The sequence below is a fragment of the Ovis aries genome, chromosome 10, assembly GCF_016772045.2.
Source record: "Ovis aries strain OAR_USU_Benz2616 breed Rambouillet chromosome 10, ARS-UI_Ramb_v3.0, whole genome shotgun sequence".
Taxonomy (NCBI): domain Eukaryota; kingdom Metazoa; phylum Chordata; class Mammalia; order Artiodactyla; family Bovidae; genus Ovis; species Ovis aries.
The window spans coordinates 83,289,554-83,310,054 of NC_056063.1; the positions used below are offsets into that span (position 1 = coordinate 83,289,554).

Here is a 20,501-nt window from a genome sequence, read left to right on the forward strand (position 1 = left end):
TCTGGCTGTGGCTGTCTGTACATTTTTATCTAGAATTAGAGGGTCACCATATATATATATATGAATCTCCTCCCCCACCCTCCCCACCTCCTGGCAAATGAAGTCCACTCACTTGTCCAAGGGACGACAATACTGGTTTCAGGTAGTCAGTTTGTATGAGAATGAAAATACGCCCTGTTTTAATACAGCGTGTGTTTTTGTCCTACCAATGAACTCCTGTATTATTGAGAGAAAGAGGTCTGTAGAAAGGTGAAGCTTTGGTGGTTCACGTGTGTTTTTTTCTAGGCAAACAGAGTCAAAATAGTGGGGAAAGAACTGGGATATGTATCAGGCAAGAGCCCCTGATTCAGTAGGTGGGCAGACTACCCTGTCAATCCCATCACACAACTGGAAACCACCGCCTGCTCAGGATTCCTGTCCCAGGAGAAAACCAGTCTGGCCCAGTTCAGACTCCTTTCCTCTGCCTGGGCCCTTTAGATTATCACCTGAAGAATTAGCTACTGTTATTCTGAGTGCCCTGGTTTATGAAGTTGCATAGATTTTCAGTAGACTGCCTCACAGCTAAGCTTCCCATAACTCTATTTTTAGTGTCTATCTTATAGATTCATGGAGCGCACACACAACACAAAAAAGGATCCACCCATAATTAGCTAAAAAGAAAGTTGCGGTGCCCAGTATATTTTCAGCAATATAAAATCAAACGTTAGACCACTTAAAATCAAAGCATGGGGGATTATTTAACAACAAGTGTTAAAAGAGCAATATTTGGTACATGCACGGATTTGAAATTTGACAGCCCCGGCTTCTGCTTTTCCAAATCATAAGGGAATAATTCATTTAGGAATAACCCTCTGTGCTCCTTTAGAGACAGTGGAGAGTGTTCAATGAATCACCAGCTGTATCCACAGATTCCTCAAAAGTTAATTGAAAATTTCACCATGAGACCCTTCTTTAAGAGTGAAAAGCCGGAGCACTGTGAGTTTATTAGATTAACCTCCCCCTTGGACTGCATGCTGATAAGCGCAGGGCGCTCTGCGGTGTCATTTGTTTTACTTCTTTAGGTTTTCCCGCGGCTCCGATGATTCCCTGGGCACCCACTAACAAACTGGCAGAGTCACAGGAAGTCAGAGTGTCCTGAGCATCAGAGTCAATAAATCAGACCTGATGATGTCCTCTAAACAGGTGTGAAGGCAGAGGATAGCTCCTGCCCATTATTCATGTGCCCTCACAGGCAATCTGTCTATGGCTGTGATTGTGGCTTTTATCAAACAGACATACTGGAGAGCCGTTTATCATAATTTCAGAACCCCTGGTGTCCCTTTGGGTTTGGGTCATTGGAAAGGGAATGTTTTGTGCGTAGTTATTTGATGCTTCTAACACCACTCTTGCAAAGACTTATGGAGCATTTTATTAAAACATATCTTTCGTCATTGCTAACAAACAACAAAAACACAGCTCCCCATCTCTGCTTCCCTCCCTTGTGCATATGTGTAATGTATGATAATATACATAAAATCTGGCTTTCAGGAATCACTGTCTTTTATTTTGTCTCTGTCTTGAGCCTCTATGGAACATTTCTGACTCTGTGATAATACCATCTCTTTGGTCTTGGACAAGTCACAGCCTCTTTCAACTTGGCTTTCTTTTCCTGCACAGCAGGGATGGTTATGCCTGGTGTATGTGAGAATAAAGGTTTTCAGAGTGTCATGTGAAATAAAAATGAAAATAGCTTTGTCACAGTTTTCCTTACTGTCAGAGGAATGTCATATCTTTTCAAAGAAGTCAACCTTTTTGGTATGATCTTCCCAGACGTGACTTGTGATCAGCCACATTTTTGTGCATGCAGTGACTTTGACTTTCCTGAGAGTTACATCATAAATGTCTTAAGAGAGGAACCTATAAACAATTATCTGAACCTGTATTTGCGAGCCACATTTGAGAATTTTCAGTGGCCTCACATTTATTTTCTGCCGATAGTAAAATTTTAATGTCGTGGTAGAGATGCTAGTGTCAAACCCAAGTTTGTGTGCCTGACGAGCAGTAAGCCCAAACAAGCTCCCACTTGCAGGGGCAAGCAAGGAGAATGGGTAGCTTGTGCTCACAAGACCTGAACTCACTGATGGATTTCAGGGAATAGTTTTTATAGACAAAATTGGCAGGGAGGTCTGCAGGGTACATGACCTTCCTCTGATCAGTTTGTGGGGAGGTAACAGGATAGTGTCTGGCAGTCTCAGCCATCAGCCTTCTGGTTCCAGCCAGTCTGGGGTCCGCTTGCCTGTGCTCAGCCTGAAGTTACCATCGTCCCTCTTGAAGAGGGCCTAGTTCCTATAGAGGAACTCAGAGATCTGTGTCAAAGTGTCCTCTGCACCCTTCAGGAGATGTGCAGCTTGCCAGGTCGCTGCCCTGTCCTTGCACTGCCGTCTGCACCCTTTCCTTTGTTTCTGCATTTCCGTCACTCCTCTGATTTGTGGCTGTTTGAATCTGCCCTTTTGAACTCAAGGCAGGTCTAGGAGGCTGAAACCTTTTTCCTACAAACAAAAAACCAGGGATCAGTGAAGGCCTTTTTTTTAACCTAGGAGAACCCCACAAGCTTTTGTCTGGTTTCAATACAAATTTGTATAATCCATTACAGGACTTTTGGGTGGTGTTTATAGGAAAGAGAAAGGGATGGTTTTCAGGTCCAGGACAGAGAACTCATTTTGCTAATCACTATATTAATAAAACAGAGACTTTGACACATGGTTTGTATAATCCATTATAGGTGTTTTGGGTCACGTTTATAGGAAATAGGGGTGATGTTCAGGTCCATGGTAGAGAACTCACTTTTGCTAATCGTTATTATTAATAAGATAGAGATTTGGCAGCAACAGTTCCATCCATGATTTTGAGTTGCCAAGAGAAAAATCTGTCTTCCATTGCACAATCTTTATACTTAACCATCATTAGGTCTTCTGGAAATGAACATCACTAATGACAAGGAAAAGGGGTCAGCAATAAATTCGTGGAAAATGGTCACTGTGTCATACAGACCATTGATAGCATACATATGTTCTATTCGACTCTCATGAAGAGTCAGACATGACTGAGTGACTGAACTGACTGAACTGATTGATATGTTCTATTTGGAGAAGGAAATGGCAACCCGCTCCACTATTCTTGCCTGGAGAATCCCATGAGCAGAGGAGTCTGGTGGGCTACAGTCCATGGGGTCGCAAGGGTCGTATATGACTCAGCAACTAAACCACCACCACCATATATGCTATTACATTAGATCAGCAGAGTCATTAGTAGTTTTATAAGGGTGTTTGCAAAGACCTGGAATGGCTTCCTGCCAAAATTTAACGTGTAAGGTTTAGTTGGCATTATTCAATGATAAAGGAGCTTAATGCTGTGGTAAAATATTTAAGCCTTTGGTAGGGATTTAAAGAAAAAGGAAAGGATGGATTGTTAGCAATTATGTTGAGCAAAACTACATATCTATATCTCATTTGAAAAGATCCTGATGCTGGGAAAGATTGAGGGCAGGAGGAGAAGGGGACAACAGAGGATGAGATGGTTGAACGGCATCACTGGCTCAATGGACCTAGTGGAGTTTGGGTAAACTCCAGGAGTTGGTCATGGACAGGGAGGCCTGCTGCACTACAGCCCATGGGGTCACAAAGAGCTGGACATGACTGAACGACTGAACTGAACTGAACTGATGTCTCATTATGTCATCTGTTTTACTAGTATGCAGTCTTTTTTTTTAGCTTTGATTCTTTTGTTCATCAGTAATTTTTGCATCAGTTTTTATTTTTGTTTCTTTTTGACCATGACCCACAGCATGTGGCATCTTAGTTCCAGGGATCAGCCCATGCCCATGCAGTGGAAGCACAGAGTCCTAACCACTGGACCAGCAGGGACGTCCCTCTTGCAGTCTTGAGTAAGACATCCACTTGCTTTGCTTTTCCAGGAGTCTCTAAAAGGGTCTGTATTAGCTGTTGAACACACAGAGGACTGGATGGGTTTCCAACTTGAATGATGGGTGATGCTTGCATTGCTGCTGTTTTGGCTGGAGCGAAAGGTCTACTGACTTTTGTACTGTGTTTCTTTCAGGTTGCTTTCAGCTATGTAACGTTTTCCGATCCCATGAAATGGAAATTGACCAGTGCTTGCTGGAGTCCCTCCCCCTGGGCCAACGGCAGCGGCTGGTGAAACGCATGCGCTGTGAGCAAGTCAAAGCGTACTATGAGCGAGAGAAAGCTTTTCAGAAGCAGGAGGGGCTCCTGAAGAAGCTGAAGCATGGGAAGAAGCAGAAGGTTCACTTTAATCTTGCTGACATGATCCAGGACGCCATTATCCACCATGATGACAAAGAAGGTAAGGACAAGACAATCGTTTTCTGAGGTGGCATTTTGTATTGTTTGTTTGCTGTTTTTTGGTGGAGAAGCACAAGATAGAATTGCTTTTAAATATGAGAGGTTTTCTTTTAACTATATGAAATATTCAAGGAAAAAAAATAGCTTTCTTCAGTGAACATAGATAAACGTCCCAAGTCTCTTGGTAAAGATGAAAAAAGGCAAAATTTTTGTAAAATTGTTTTATATATATATATATATTTAAAATTACCTACCTGAAAATCAAGTGATTTCCTTGCAAATTGTTCAAGTTGTTAATGAAATTTTTTCCCAATGAAATTGTTCCTGTTGCTAATGAGATTGTGTTACAAAATTTATTATTACCTTATCAGTTCAGTTCAGTTCAGTTGCTCAGTCATGTCCGACTCTTTGTGACACCATGAATTGCAGCATGCCAGGCCTCCCTGTCCATCACCAACTCCCGGAGTTCACTCAAACTCACGTCCATCAAGTCGGTGATGCCATCCAGCCATCTCATCCTCTGTCGTCCCCTTCTCCTCCTGCCCCCAGTCCCTCCCAGCATCAGAGTCTTTTCCAATGAGTAAACTCTTCACATGAGGTGGCCCAAGTACTAGAGTTTCAGCTTTAGCATCATTCCTTCCAAAGAAATCCCAGGGCTGATCTCCTTCAGAATGGACTGGTTGGATCTCCTTGCAGTCCAAGGGACTCTCAAGAGTCTTCTCCAACACCACAGTTCAAAAGCATCAATTCTTTGGTGCTCAGCCTTCTTCACAGTCCAACTCTCACATCCATACATGACCACTGGAAAAACCATAGCCTTGACTAGACGGACCTTAGTTGGCAAAGTAATGTCTCTGCTTTTCAATATCCTATCTAGGTTGGTCATAACTTTCCTTCCAAGGAGTAAGCATCTTTTAATTTCATGGCTGCAGTCACCATCTGCAGTGATTTTGGAGCCCAAAAAATAAAGTCTGACCCTGTTTCCACTGTTTCCCCATCTATTTCCCATGAAGTGATGGAACCAGATGCCATGATCTTTGTTTTCTGAATGTTGAGCTTTAAGCCAACTTTTTCACTCTTCTCTTTTACTTTCATCAAGAGGCTTTTTAGTTCCTCTTCACTTTTTGTCATCTGCATATCTGAAGTTATTGATATTTCTCCTGGCAATCTTGATTCCAGCTTGTGTTTCTTCCAGTCCAACATTTCTCATGATGTACTCTGCTGCTGCTGCTGCTGCTAAGTCACTTCAGTCATGTCCGACTCTGTGTGACCCTATAGACGGCAGCCCACCAGGCTCCCCCATCCCTGGGATTCTCCAGGCAAGAACACTGGAGTGGGTTGCCATTTCCTTCTCTAATGCATGAAAGTGAAAAGTGAAAGGGAAGTCACTCAGTCGTATCTGACTCTTAGCGACCCCATGTACTGCAGCCTACCAGGCTCCTCCGTCAATAGGATTTTCCAGGCAAGAGTACTGGAGTGGAGTGCCATTGCATATAAGTTAAATAAACAGAGTGACAATATACAGCCTTGATGTACTCCTTTTCCTATTTGGAACCAGTCTGTTGTTCCATGTCCAGTTCTAACTGTTGCTTCCTGACCTGCATATAGGTTTCTCAAGAGGCAGGTCAGGCGGTCTGTATTCCCATCTCTTTCAGAATTGTCCATAGTTTATTGTGATCCACACAGTGAAAGGGTTTGGCAGAGTCAATAAAGCAGAAATAGATGTTTTTCTGGAACTCTCTTGCTTTTTCCATGGTCCAGTGGATGTTGGCAATTTGATCTCTGGTTCCTCTGCCTTTTCTAGCTGGATAGATAGAGTAGTGAAGTCACTTACCTCCAATACTCGCAGGATAGAATAATCGATTGTCTTATCCTTTAAAGTCGGTTGACTTTTATTATCACATCTTATTAAGAATACACACTTAAAATTTTGGTTGCCCTTACAATACTAAAACGTTTCTCAGTTTTTGTGTATTCTTTTATATGATGTTTTTGTTTGATTTGCAGTCTTACTTTCCAAAGTTCCAGTGAGAGAAACTCTCCAACTTTAGGTTTAAATGTAGAAAGCTTCAAAGAATCAAATATAAGTTAATTTATCTTGATTGTCTCTAAAACTACTGGCTGAATTAATCTGAAGCAAGCATACAAATAATACAGACCCATGACCCATTAATTACACTTCAAAATAAAAACCCCTGGAAAACAAGTTTTCTATTTTCTTTTTTGTGGGTGGGAGGCAGTAGGGGACAGGGGGAGTGTAACTCATTTAACTGAAGAACTGGCCCTTGAGCTACTTATAATTCTAACCTGTCCAGTCTGGAGAAATTAGTAACATTCTTGGCTCCAAAGCTTTCAAAGAGGAATTGTGGATCTTAGAAGACTGCCGGTTCATTCTATACAATAATTGCAGTAATAAGAAGACTACAGCCGTTCTTTTTATGGTTTTGTGTGAGCTTGATCGTCAAACTAGAAGTTATGAGATTTTTTTTTTTGGTGATATAGAATGAGTGACAAAGAATCTTCTAGCTGGGAAGGACCTAAGAAACGGCCTAGTCTAATCTCTTATTTTACACATGAAGGAGCTGAGAGCCAGTCAAGGCGTCAAATCTTACAGAAGGCTGTCCCAGACCATTGCACCTCCCGTTTTATTATTCTCTGCTCGTGTGAAGCTCCTCTTTGAATGGCCGTCTCCTTTGTGAAGCTGTATGTACATCAAGGGACAAGGGCTTATCTGTCAGTTTCAGCATGCCCACCTGTCCCTCCCAGTACCTTCCATGGGTGTGAAGGGAAAGAGTGAGCGATTTTTCCAAGTTTACCCAGCAGGTGTTGGTGGAGAATTCCTAAATTTGAATGCAGGTGGATTTAAGCCCTATGTTGATTTAAAAGTAAAGAAACAGCAAGAAAATATTTACAAAATTATAAAGCCTTCTATGTAAAATTATTTAATTGCTAAGGCATATCTCTCGCGACCCCATGAACTGTAGACTTCCAAGCTCCTCTGTCCATGGGATTTTGTCGGCAAGAATACTGGACTGGGTTGCCATTTCCTTTTCAAGGATATCTTCCTGACCCAGGGATCAAACTTAACATCTCTTCTTTGGTAGTTGAGTTCGATACCACTGAGCTACCAGGGAAGCCCTCTGTGTAAAATAGTTACAGGAAAAAATTAATACCTAAGTTACTGATGCTGGGAGGGATTAGGGGCAGGAGGAGAAGGGGACGACCGAGGATGAGATGGCTTGATGGCATCATGGACTCGATGGACATGAGTCTGAGTGAACTGTGGGAGATGGTGATGGACAGGGAGGCCTGGCGTGCTGCGATTCAAGGGGTCGCAAAGAGTCAGACACGACTGAGCGACTGAACTGAACTGAACTGAAGTTACTGTTAATAAGAAATTAAGCATTGTAAAATAATAAACCCAGAGAACAAGAGGAAACTCTAATATATTATGTTAGGTACTATAATTTGTGAAAACATGGGAACCATGAAATCTGAATTGATATTTTTAATGAGTTTAATATTTTAATAAGCATGGAGCTGTGCTGTCACTTGGGTAATCAAAGAGCAGGGAGAGAGATGAATCCTATCTTCAGAAAAACTCCCATCTAAGTCGAAAAAGAGAAAAAAATCAGTAACATAGAAAACAGTGACTAAAAATGAAGTCTGATGGAGGTGGCAGAGTGGGCAACGTTTTCTGGTGGCTGTGATTTTTTGAGTGACTCTGATTTTGATGGTTGATTAAAGTTTAGATACTTGAAGGAAGGAAAAGAATAAATCATTCCCCTTGAGCAGCAATGCAGGTGAGCAGCTGCAGAGAGTCGAGAGTCCCACACACAGAGGTCTGTCTGAAAGGATTAGTCCATGCCAAGTCGCGTCAGTCGAGTCCAACTCTTTGTGACCCCATGAACTGTAACCCGCCAGGCGCTGCTGTCCATGGGGATTCTTCAGGCAGGAATACTGGAGTGGGTTGCCATGCCCTCCTCCAGGAGATCCTCCCCACCCAGGGATTGAACCTGCGTCTTCTGCAGCTCCCGCTTTGGTAGGTGGGTTCTTTGCCTCTAGCACCGCCTGGGAAGCCCCGTGTAGTGTGCAGATGGTGGTAAAGGCTGAGGAGTCCACGGTTGCCTCGAAGGTATATGAGGGAAGGGGCATGTCAGGTGAGTGCAGAGATGGGGAGCATCCCAGCTTGATAAAGGAGCCAGGGTGGTGGGAGCAGATGAACAAGTGGGGAGACAGGAGAGGAGCCAGACCCCTTGGGGAAGCGGAGGGTCGTGGGATGGCCTCTGGCTGTTGTTTCCCACGCCTGCTCAAGCCTTTGGAGAATCTGAGCCGAAGAGAGACCTGCTGTCCCTCGTGAGTTATCAGAACTGGCTTGGCTGCCGCATTTTGAACTCATGGAAGGATTTCCACGGTAAAAGCAGGGAAATTGGTTGGGAGGCTCTATTGATAAACTCAGCGAGAGATGATGGGGACTTGGACCAAAATGGAACAAGGATGTGGTGAGAAATAGTCAATTTGGGGATACATTTTTAGAATAGAGCTGACAGGAAATGCTGATGAACCGGTGACGGGGAATATAATAATTTTCCATTGCTGCCATAACAAGTTGTTGCAAATTTAGCAGCTGAAAATAATCTCAGTAATTATCATAGGGTTCCATAGGACAGATGTCTGGTGTGGGTCCCAGTGGGCTGACATCAAGGTTATCATCAGGACTGCTCCCTTCTGGGAGTTTCTGTCGGGTAGTCTGCCTGCAGAACCTTCTCAGTTCTGGAAGCCATCTGCATCCATGAAATCTTAGCCTCCTCCTCCACTGTCAGAATCAGCAGCGGTAGGTTGAACCTGTCTCTCAAGCTTTGAATTCCTCTTGTTTCTTTTCTGTCCTTGCTCACATCTCTCTGACCAGATGTTTTGCCCTCCTCTTCTTCTTTTAGGGGCCCTGTGATTGCATTGGGCTCATCTGTATAATAGAATTCGGAGAAATGGCCCTATTTTAAGGGCAGCTCATTAGCACTCTTAATTCTCTGCCCCCAGATCATGCAGCATATTCACATGCATAACATCAGAAGGTGCAATTCATGGAAGCAAAATCCTACCTGCCATGGGGACTGAGAAGCTCAAGGATGACCTCAAGTTTGTTCTGCCCTGAACAATCAGAAAAATGAAATGCTATTAACTGAGTTAGCGGTGCCTCTAGGAAGTCACAATAAGAGGGGCTGTTGCACCAGCTGGAGATGTCAACTTGATAGATGAACGTACAGGTGGTATCAAAAGCCCAGTGATATTATAGTATCACTTAGGGAATGCGTTTAGATAAAATTATAGGGGTACAATTACTGGGTCTCAAGGAATTCCAGTATTAAGAGTTGAGTGAAGTGAGGTAAAACCCCCAGAAGAAAGGAGGAAAATGAGGTGAGGGTGCCTTTCTTGGAGTTAAATAATGAGAAATTTTCAAGGAGGGATGAGTAATCAACTATTCCCAATTCTTCTGCTCAGTCCAGTGGGATAAAGGTTGGGTCTTGACCATCAGGCTTAGGAATATGGAGATGATTGGTTTGGTGAATTGTAAGAAGCAGAAATCTTAAAGGTATGAGATCTAACAGAGTGGGAAAACAGAAATGGCCCCAGAGAATATAGAGAGCTCTTTAGAGATTTTTTTTTGATCAATTGAAGTATAGTTGATTTAGAATGTTGTGTTAGTTTCAGATATACTTCAAAGGGTGCATATATGGGTTATATAAGTATATAACGCTCTCTATATGTAATATATTCTTTTCCTGGTTTATTATAAGATATTGAATACAGTTCCCTATGCTATAAGTTCAGTTCAGTTCAGTCGCTCAGTCGTGTCCAACTGTTTGTGACCTCATGGACGGTAGCACTCCAGGCCTCCCTGTCCATCACCAACTCCCGGAGCTTGCTCAAGGTCATGTCCATCGAGTCGGTGATGCCATCCAACCATCTCATCCTCTGTCGTCTCCTCTTCCTGCCTTCAATCTTTCCCAGCATCAGGGTCTTTTCCAATGAGTCAGTTTATCATGTCAGGTGGCCAAAGTACTGGAGCTTCAGCTTCAGCATCAGTCCTTCCAGTGAATATTCAGGACTGATTTCCTTTAGAATGGACTGGTTGGATCTCCTTGCAGTCCAATGGACTCTCAAGAGTCTTCTCCAACACCACAGTTCAAAAACATCAGTTCTTTGGTGCTCAGCCTTCTTTATGTTCCAACTCTCATATTCACATGTGACTACTGGAAAAACCATAGCTTTGACTAGATGGACCTTTATTTACTTATTATAAAAAGTTATTTAGTTATTAGTTTTGGCAAGCTGGGGCTCCTCCCTAGTTTCGGTTTGTGAGCTTCTCACTGCGGTGGCTTCTCTTGTCGCAGAGTGTGGGCTCTCGAGCGCAGGCTCAGTAGTTTTGGCAGGACGGGCTTATTGCACCCTGGCACATGGGAGACCTCAGTTCAGTTCCCGAATCGGGAAGATCTGCTGAGAAGGAATAGGCTACCCACTCCTGTTTTCCCACGCTTCCCTTGTGGCGCAGCTGGTAAACAATCTGCCTGCAGTGTGGGAGACCTGGGTTCGATGCCTGGGTAGGGAAGATCTCCTGGAGAAGGGAAAGGCTACCCACTCCAGTATTCTGGCCTGGAGAATTCCATGGACTGTGTAGTCCATGGGGTTGCAAAGAGTTAGACACGGCTGAGCGACTCTCCCTTCACCACGTGGGATCTTCCCAGACCTGGGATCAAACCCGTGTCTCTTGCTTTGGCAGGTGGATTCTTTACCTCTGAGCCCCCAGGGAAGCCCCTGCCCTGTTTATTCTTTAGGGGTGAAACAGCACAATCAGTTTCTGAAGACTGTTAGAGACAAATGTCCTCAAATACAACTTATATAAGTTTCCTTCTCCCAGGAAAGCGTTTCTGTTGCTAATGCAAGCAGAGATGATGTTCATTAACTAAGGTCAATAGTGCCATCAAATGATGAAGAAATAGTTGAATGGCTTCAGATTCAGCCAGAGTTTTAATTTGTAGTCAATGATAAACATTTTTAGTGCAGTATTGAAATAAAAAATAAAAATTTCTGTGCACAGAGGTTGTCTTAGCTCTGACTGCCATAACAAAATACTCGAGGCCTGGTGGCTTCAGCAGTAGACATTACTTTCTCATGGTTCTGGAGGCTGGAAAGTGTAAGACTGAGATGCTGGCTGGTCCGGTTCTTGTTGAGGCTCTCTTTCTGGCTCACAGATGGCTGCCTTCTTACTGTGTACTCCCATGACGGAGAGAGAGAGAGAGAGACTCCTGTCTCTTTTCTTATAAGGGTACTTATAAGGTAATAAGGTACTTATAAGGTAATCCCATCACAAGGACTCTATCCTCCTGGCCTCACCCAAACCTAACTACCCCCCTCCCCCAGAGGCTCACAGATCCTAATTTCACATTGAGTGTATTCTATAGATGAACTTTTGTTGTCCCTATGTTACGTTTCACTCTTTGCAACCCCATGGACTGCAGCACACCAGGGTCCCCTGTCCTTCACTGTCTTCCAGAGTCTGCTCAAATTCATGTCCATCGAGTTGGTGATGCCATCCAATCATCTCATCCTCTGCTGCCCCCTTCTCCTTTTGCCTTCAGTCTTTCCCAGCATCAGGGTCTTTTCCAGTGAGTCAACTTTTTGGACCAGGTGGCCAAAGTATTGGAGGTTCAGCTTCAACGTCAGTCCTTCCAATGGATATTCAGGGTTGATTTCCTTTAGGATGGACTGGTTGGATCTCCTTGCAGTCCAGGGGACTCTCAAGAGTCTTCTCCAACACCACAGTCCAAAAGCATCAATTCTTCAGCGCTTAACCTTCTTTATGTTCCAACTCTCACATCCGTACATGACTACTGGAAAAACCACAGCTTTGACTGTATGGACCTTCCTTGGCAAAGTGATGTCTCTTCCCTTTTAATACACTGCCTAGGTTTGTTGCAGTTTTCATATAGTCACGGTAGTCATACTTTTATTTATTTTTAAGCTACCCACATACTTTAATGTATACATTTATACAATTGAGACACCAAAAAATGTTGCCATCGGAAAAAAACTTTCCATTTGAATTATATTAAAAACTTTGCAGAGCGTGTATTTGCTTAAATTATTTCGTCACTTAATCTCAAGTTCTTTCATTGGCCTACTGAGTGGGTGTGTGCTAAGCTGCTTCAGCTGTGTTAAACTCTTTGTGACCCCATGGACTGTAGCCCACCAGGCTCCTCTGTCCGTGGGATTCTCCAGGCAAGAATACTGGAGTGGGTTGCCATGCCCTCCTCCAGGGGATCTTCCGACCCAGGGATCAAACCTGGGTCTCTTAGGTCTCCTGCACCAGGACGCGGATTCTTAGCACTACCACCACCTGGGAAGCCCCGAGGCTTGCTGAGTATAAGGGATCAAACATACTTTGTCAAAGGACAGCATGTTATATGTGCTGAGGTTTATAGTGTCTCATTAACAAGAAATTCACGGATTTCTGTTTAACTTTCTAAATGTTCCCTCTTTGTAAGTATGAATTTAGTGTCTTCAACACTTTATTGTTCTCTTCAGGGAGATAGTGTTTTTTTAGTGTGTAATCTGTCATTTTAATGTATTCCATCAATTTAAACTGTGCTCAATAATTCTTTTCCATCTAGAAAGCAAATTTTTTTCTAAATTGTTTTAGGGGTTTTAATTTCACTCTCTTTGAGTTATACCAAGTTAGGGAGAGAAAGAGAGAGAGAAATTTTCTCTATATGAACAAAATATTTAAATGGGAACGCAGTTCCTCTGTTAGAATTGCTACCCCTGGATACCAGTTTTTCCTAATTAGTCCGCAGTATGCTTTGACTAAAAGTAATGTGAACGGCAGTGCCCTGACTTCATTATGTGTTTGCTGTTTAGCATTCTCCAGACGTTTTCAACAGGGTTTGTTCCCTATATAATTTTAGTCACTTAGTCTTTCAACAACCATATTCAGTAGGTACAAGAATGTTCTCCCCTTTGTGTGTGTGAAGACATTGAACCTTAGAAGAATTCACTGGTTTTTTTTTTTTCACAACACTACACTGTCTCTTAAGTTAGTTTCATTAAAAAAAAAATCACTTTGTTGAGATAAGAGTGACATACAATTGTCATGTGCATTTAATGTAGCATCTTTATGAGTTTGGAGATAAATGGACATCTGAGAAACCATTACGAGAATCAAGGCCATAAACATCTATCACCTCCAGAAGTTTCCTCCCGCACTCCCTTAATACTGTTAATTAGATTTTCTTCTTTTGTGGTGAGAGCACTATAGTAGCGCCCCTCAAGCTTATCTCTGATGGTGAAATGAGCTGAACCAGCCACTGCATTGACTTCCTCCTCCGGCCGTTTGAGTTTCTTCTCCTGGGTAGGTGAACGGTCAGTCCCCTGTTAAGGGAACGGCCACAGGGGTGGACGGATATGCTCTCGTGTGTTCCCTCCTCTTCCATGACCAGCTCCCCTCCCTTTTTCCCTTCTTTTTACAGTTTAAAACGACTTATTCATTAGTTTGCATATAAAGTATCCACTGAGAGCCTGCTTTATTCCCAATACCCAGAGTGCTTGAAAGCACAGTTATAGACCTGTAATGTCAAGCTTCATTTCTATCTCCACTCCATAGAACTGAAAGTTCTACATCGTCACTTAGGAAAAAGGAAGCTATGAAATTATAGGCACGCGAGACCCTGTTTCCTTCTCCTGCCTCTCCAGCCCGTGGTCCTTGGTTTCCTGGAAGGCTGTGGCCTAAAGTCATGAGCCAAAGCTTTGAGCTGAACTCTTCTCATCCCACCCATCTTCCCTGGAAGGTTTCCCTTTCCCCATTGCATCTACTTCACCCGCTCTGACGATTCCCGAATCATATTTAGTTCTTTCTTCTCAGCTCCGGATGGCACCATTCTGATGGCCTCACACTTCTGACTTCTTATGTTCAAAACTGAGTACTTGTCCCCATATTTTTCCCAATCCCAGACTCCTGTTTTCTGTTTCAATTAATGTCACCCCCCCTTCCCCACCTTCTGGTCCAGATACCTGGAGGTCACATTGATTTAGGCGCACATTTGTGAAGTGCTAATGGTTGTACCGCCCCTGAATAGTTTATGGGTAATGTCAGATGTCTGCATATTATCCAAGCCTTCTAAGAATGTGCTAGAATGCAGTGAATGCTTACTACCTATTGGATCATCTCCTGAGAGGTTCTGCTTAGAATTTCACAAGCAGATCACTGGGGACCAAGTGTGAAGCCTTGGGTCAAAGAATGCATGTCTTATTTTCTTTATGTGTTTCGTAGATGAAAAAATGAAATGAGACTGCAGTTAGTAAAGCTCCTAGCCCTTTCCCTACACTTACTGGATTGGCTCAGAATTTAAAATTCTGAAGTAGCTGGCTACATCATAAATTCATTTAAATTTTAAAAATTTGTATAAAATTTATATTCAGTTATTTTTTTAGTATCTAGAGTATAAATGGAGGAGCCAATTAAGATTTTTCACTGTTACCATCTAATGATACAATCTTTTAAAAATATTGTTATTTATTTTAAAATTTTTTACTGGAATATAATTGCCTTAAAATATTGTGTTAGTTTCTGCTGTGAAATGAATCAGCTGCATGTTTACATATATGCTCTCCCTCTTGAACCTCCCTCCCATCCTCACCATCCCACCCATCTAGGTCATCATTATGAACATGATCCCTGTGCTCTGGTGGCGTTTCCCCAGTGGAGACTGTGGATTTTTACCAAATGCAGCTTTGTTCTCTCTCTCCAACCTCCCTGTCACCAGCTGCACAAATAGGCAGTTGGAAAATGATGGTTCACTGACAAATTTAAGCTAATACGTACAGAAATGATACCAAGACTCTACCAACATGAGAACAGTGATCGAATCTCATAAGTCAGTACCCAGTCCTTGTTCCCTACTTGCATTTGTTCTCAACATAATTGTGATGCGTGTTAAGTACTCCACAAGGACACATATGCCTAGAACTTAAAATTAGGAGGATTTACTTGCCATGGGCTTCCCTGGTGGCTCAGATGGTGAAGAATCTGCCTGCAGTGCAGGAGACTGGGATTTTATCTCTGGGTCATAGAAGATCCCCTGGAGTAGGAGATGGCAACTCACTCCAGTATTCTTGCCTGAAAAGTTCCATGAACAGAGGAGCCTGGCAGGCTATTATCCATGGGGATGTAAAGAGTTGGGCATGACCGAACGACTGAGCATACACATGCATTTCAAAACAGGCTATAAAATCATAAATAGCCTCAAATTAAGTGCATTTAAATTCTGTGGGATTCTGTATGAATTGAATGAGTGCCTTAGTAGTTCACCAATACCAAATGCATATTCCTGAGAAGTATTAATTATTTTAAATGCCTGCCATGTAATCACAGCTTTACTGGGTACTGAGAGTAATTGAAAAAAAAAAAACTAGAGAGAAAATTGTGCCTCATAAGCAGTTATAATCTAGGTGGAAAGATACACTGTTCTTTAAAAGAGAAATTAGAAGTTCTGTCTTCTTAAAAGCAATTTCACTGGGCATTTGTTGGGCTGAGGTGAGGAATAGATGAATCAGAAACTCTGCTTTTTGGGAAAATTTCAGACTTCAGTAGGAAGAGAGAAACGGACTTTTTGGTTGGGAAAAACAGCTTGAAGGCAGGGAAAAACAGGTTTCTTATAGGAGAGTGTCATGGCAGAAGTTAGCACCAAGAGCTTTAACTCTGCATTTGGAGTGATGGGTTTGATCCCAACCCCAAAACTTAGGAGCTGTGTGTCCCAGTCAGGGACAGGCCACCTTCCTATTCTCACCTTCCTCTTCTGTAAATAAGGTTAAGAGGCAGAGATGACCATCTCTCATAAGTGCTTGTAAGGATTAGTTAAATAATGCATGCAAAGAACTTATATCTGTCATGTATTACTACAGGCATGATAAATATCAGCTGTTATTATGACTTATAAGGGAACTAAGGGATGTTGCTGTTGAAATAGGTGGAGCACTCCAACCTCAGGACCTTTGAGCATCTCAGGATTAAACAGAAAAAGGCATTTCTTTTGTAGGGAGGAGTCAGCAGGGCTAGCAGAACTTTTGTGAGGTGAAGGCTTTAGATGCTTGTGAACCTTCACGTTCCCAGCGTGCATGTTGTCACCCCTTTCCTCTCCATGGACAAGGACTCAAAGCTTTTGCCGGCTATCTGAAGGAATGGCAATACGGCAGCAAGAGCACCAACAGGGCGGCATGGGCATAAAGCTGGAAACGAACCATTTAGGTATGCCTGCGTGCGTGCCCAGTCGCTTCAGTCGTGTCCGAGTCTGGACTGTAGCCCACCAGGCTCTTCTGTTCATGGGATTCTCCAGGCAAGAACACTGGAGTGGGTTGCCCTGCCCGCCTCCAGTTAGGTAGCATACCTTTCTTTTTTTTTTTTTTAATATCATTTCCTACATGAATATAAGAAAAAAGTGTGAAAGAGAAATATTGGATTAAAAAGTACATTAAAAAATTAACCCAATAGTTTTCATATTTTAGGGGAGAGAAAGACCAGTAGTGAATTCTGGTATATGCAAGAAAATATTGTCTTGCATTTTTACAGCGTCACTCATCTGTGTCAATGTCTTATTCCATATGAAGTTGCTTCCTAGACTCGATATCTTTTGACTAATGTGAATGTCTCATGAGAATTAGTGGCAGAATCTAACATCTGCAATTTCTCAGTCTGCATACTCTCAAGTTTTAATTAAATTGAGACTGAAAAAGAAAACAAATATTCTAGTTCACTGAATTAATACGATGGCTGAGGACTTCAGTCCATCACATTTTAGATAGCATTGCTGCCACTGGTATAAACCTAGAGTTCTCTGAGTTGTTGTGCTTAGAATAGGCTATGGAAAAAGAAAGAAAAAAACAAACCTGGTAGTTTTCATAGAAAAAAAGGCTTAATCTGTCAGAGGCCCAGATTGCTGCTGAGGGTCCAAGAGCAGCAGCGAGACAGTCTGTAGATCATATTTGCCTTCAACAGTATGACTGTTGCACACTCCAAAGTAAGGGGTTTTACACGGAAAATGTATATTTGCCGTTTATAAGAGCAGAGAAGTCATTTAGTGCATGTAAGAATGGACAGAATGTATTATCAGAGGTTTTACTGAGAATTGTTAACATGCAGACAGTTGCTAAGCATTAGAAGCTTAAGAATGCTGCTTTATAAAGCAGCGCATTGCAGACCCACTCGGGAGGCCACTCCCTCTGGCCTTCTCAAGGTCATCATTCGCCCAGGTTCTCCTTCATTGTTCACAGCACAAGATCGTCTGCATGGAAAAAAAATACGTTGTAATAGTTTCCAAAGGGATAAGAAAAGAAAACTAAACTAAACCACACCCCTTTCATTTCATTGGTTTCATTTTTTACCACAATTCCTCAGAATTTGTCCATATTTTTCTTCCTTTTCGTTGTACTTATCACTGTGCAACAAATCCGCTGCTTGTTTGTCTGTCTTCTCCCTGTGGAATGAACTACACGAGCAAATATTTTATATGGATATTCATGTTTTCTCATAAGAGATTTCTAAAACCATGCAGGTTCTTTTTGTCTCCCTTTTTGTACATTTGGAGTGCAGTTAGGCATCTCAGAGCCTTTCTCCCTGTAGCTCAGTTACTCTTCACAGTGCTTCATAATTTCCTTTTTCTGATGCTACTTTTCATTTCTCTATTCTGTGGGCCGTCGACAACGCTGCCCCAAGAGCGGTCCTGCGAGGGCAGCATCGCCCACACCTGGGAGCCTGTTAGACATGCAGGTCGACTGGCCTTGTCCCAGACCCGCTGAATCTGAAGCTCTGGAGTGGGATAGGAAGCTGTGTTCCAAGAGACCTTCTGGGGATTCTGCTGTGCTTCCCAACAGGGCATGTCTGTCACGCTTACTCTTGGGATTCACTGAAATTCTCTGTCCAAGGGACAAAGAAGGTACACATTTCACCGTCTGTGGGGCCATGACAGGCAGGTGATAGTCCTGTCTCAGGCCCCAGCCGTCCCTGTGAAGAGCATGATGAACCTGACCCAATAGAGATGCTGCCAGGCCTTGGGTATAAGGCTGGCTTCCCCTTCCTCTTAGTTTCCTTGTTACTTATTCGTATCTTCATCTCCAAATGTCTGTATTCTATTCGTCTTTCAAGACTTGAATTAAGTAATCTCCGATTTCTGAAACAACATTAATACTATTTCTCCTTGTCAATCCCCAAAGAAAGTCTCCTTTGCATTTGGTTCATGGATCTGGATTCACTTACTTACATCTGCTTCTAATGTCGTTCTTGATATAAATGCCTGTCTTCCCTATTCTGTGCAACTCACGACAAAGCTATGTCTCCAGTCACTTTCTGTCCCAAGCTGCAGCTGCTGGTTCAGAGTAGGAAGCCCTCTCTTTTCCTTCCTTACTGCAGCAGCTCCTGAGAACAGAGGAGAGTGCCTCAGCCTGATTTAGCAATGTCTGGAAACACGGAAAAAAATAAAAAAGGAAAAACCCACACGTTACAATCCATGACCAAACTCTCACGGGGGGCATCTACAGGCTAAAATCTATGTCTGATAAATGAGCCGCTTCACCTGGAATTGGCGTGTGATATAAGAAGCTGTAAGTCCACCTCATTCCAGCTGTGTAATTCTAGAAGCCATTTCTCAAGACCCTGGGGTGACATAGATTTGACAATTGCCTCTATTTCCTTCTCAATTGGAACTGATTCTATAGGAAAACAAGATTACCTTCTGGCTCTAATAAAATGAGGATCACAAACGCAATTTTATGTCCAAGTTGAATTTTAGGAAGATAAAGCTTGATGTTAAGCCTGAGAATTCAGGCCCTTGGCATTCATCCTCTGAATTTCCTTTCCAACTAGGACAACTGGTAGGAGCAACATGCTTTCTGCTTTTAGAAACTCTTGAGGATTTGAAATGAGTTGCCTTCTTCAACACTGCAGAAAGGGTGTATGAACTAGATGCCAATATGGTGCCACTTGAGGAATTTTACCTTTTAATTTTTTAACCAACTTGTGGGATTGTCTTCAGGAGGAAACGTGTTGTGTATCTGTCTATGTGGGCTGCCATAACAACATGCTGCAGAATGAAAGCTGTAAACATCAGAAATTAATCTTATTGCAGTTTGGGGCACCTTTGCTTTCTGGCAAGAGCTCTCTTCCTGGCCTGTAGATGGGCGACTTCTCCTGTACCGTTACATGACTCTCCCTTGACACCCGCAGAGAAGATGAGCTCTCTTGTGTCTCTTGATATGAGGACACCAATCCTCTTAGACAAGGGCTCCACTCCTGTGGCCTCATGTAACTTTACCTCCTCAAGGATGTCCTCCCAGGTGGTGAAGTGGTAAAGAACCTGCGTGCCATCAATGCCGGGGACATAAGAAATGCAGGTTCGATCCTTGGGTGAGGAAGATCCCCTGGAGGAAGGCATGGAAACCTCCTCCGGTATTCTTGCCTGGGAAATCCCATGGACAGAGGAGCCTGGCAGCCTACAGTCCATGGGGTCACAGGGTCAGACACGACTGAGGCGCCTGAGCATGCAAACCTGTATTCCAGATATGGTTCCAGTGTGTATTAGTGCTTCAGCACACCGATCTGGGGAGGACACAGCTCTGTTCACAAAGGTGTGTTTTGTTTGACTCTCGTTTCTTTTTAAATATGAGTTTGTTAATCTTTTGGTTGAAAGAATTGCCCTCCCGTGTGGTGCTGGTTTCTGGCCACCGCGTCTATGTGTGTGTGCACGTCCGTCGCCTCCCTCTTGGCCTCTTTGCCCTCTCTCGTGCAGAGCTCTAGGCTGGGCGCCCGTGTTCCGCAGCAGTTGCGCTTGTTGTCTGTTCTACATGCCAGCGTATACACGTCAGTGCTGCTTTATCGATTCGTCCCACCTTCCCCTTCCCTCGAATGCTCGTTTCAAGGCTGCGTGTGTTCTTGGCCTTCTGGAAGGTGGACATCAAGATGAAATTAGATGTGTAGGCGATTTGGTGGGAGGGGGGAATGCCAGCAAGGAGACAAGGGGAAGGACGCAGAGGCACCTGGAGGAGCCTTCAGAACGAGATGCCGGTGTGAGCCGGCTGTGTTAGTGAGCTGAGGCTGCCATG

The 20,501-nt window shown here is 43.1% G+C and overlaps 1 protein-coding gene across 1 annotated transcript in view; it reads left to right on the forward strand.

Moving 5' to 3' along the window:
* MYO16 (myosin XVI) overlaps positions 1-20,501 on the forward strand; it is a 527,889-nt gene that overhangs the window by 131,405 nt on the left and 375,983 nt on the right. The window contains exon 2 of the mRNA XM_042255055.2: positions 4,096-4,359. Within this exon, the coding sequence (XP_042110989.1) occupies positions 4,134-4,359 (226 nt within the window). The 5' untranslated portion in view covers positions 4,096-4,133. The remainder of the gene's footprint in view (positions 1-4,095; positions 4,360-20,501) is intronic.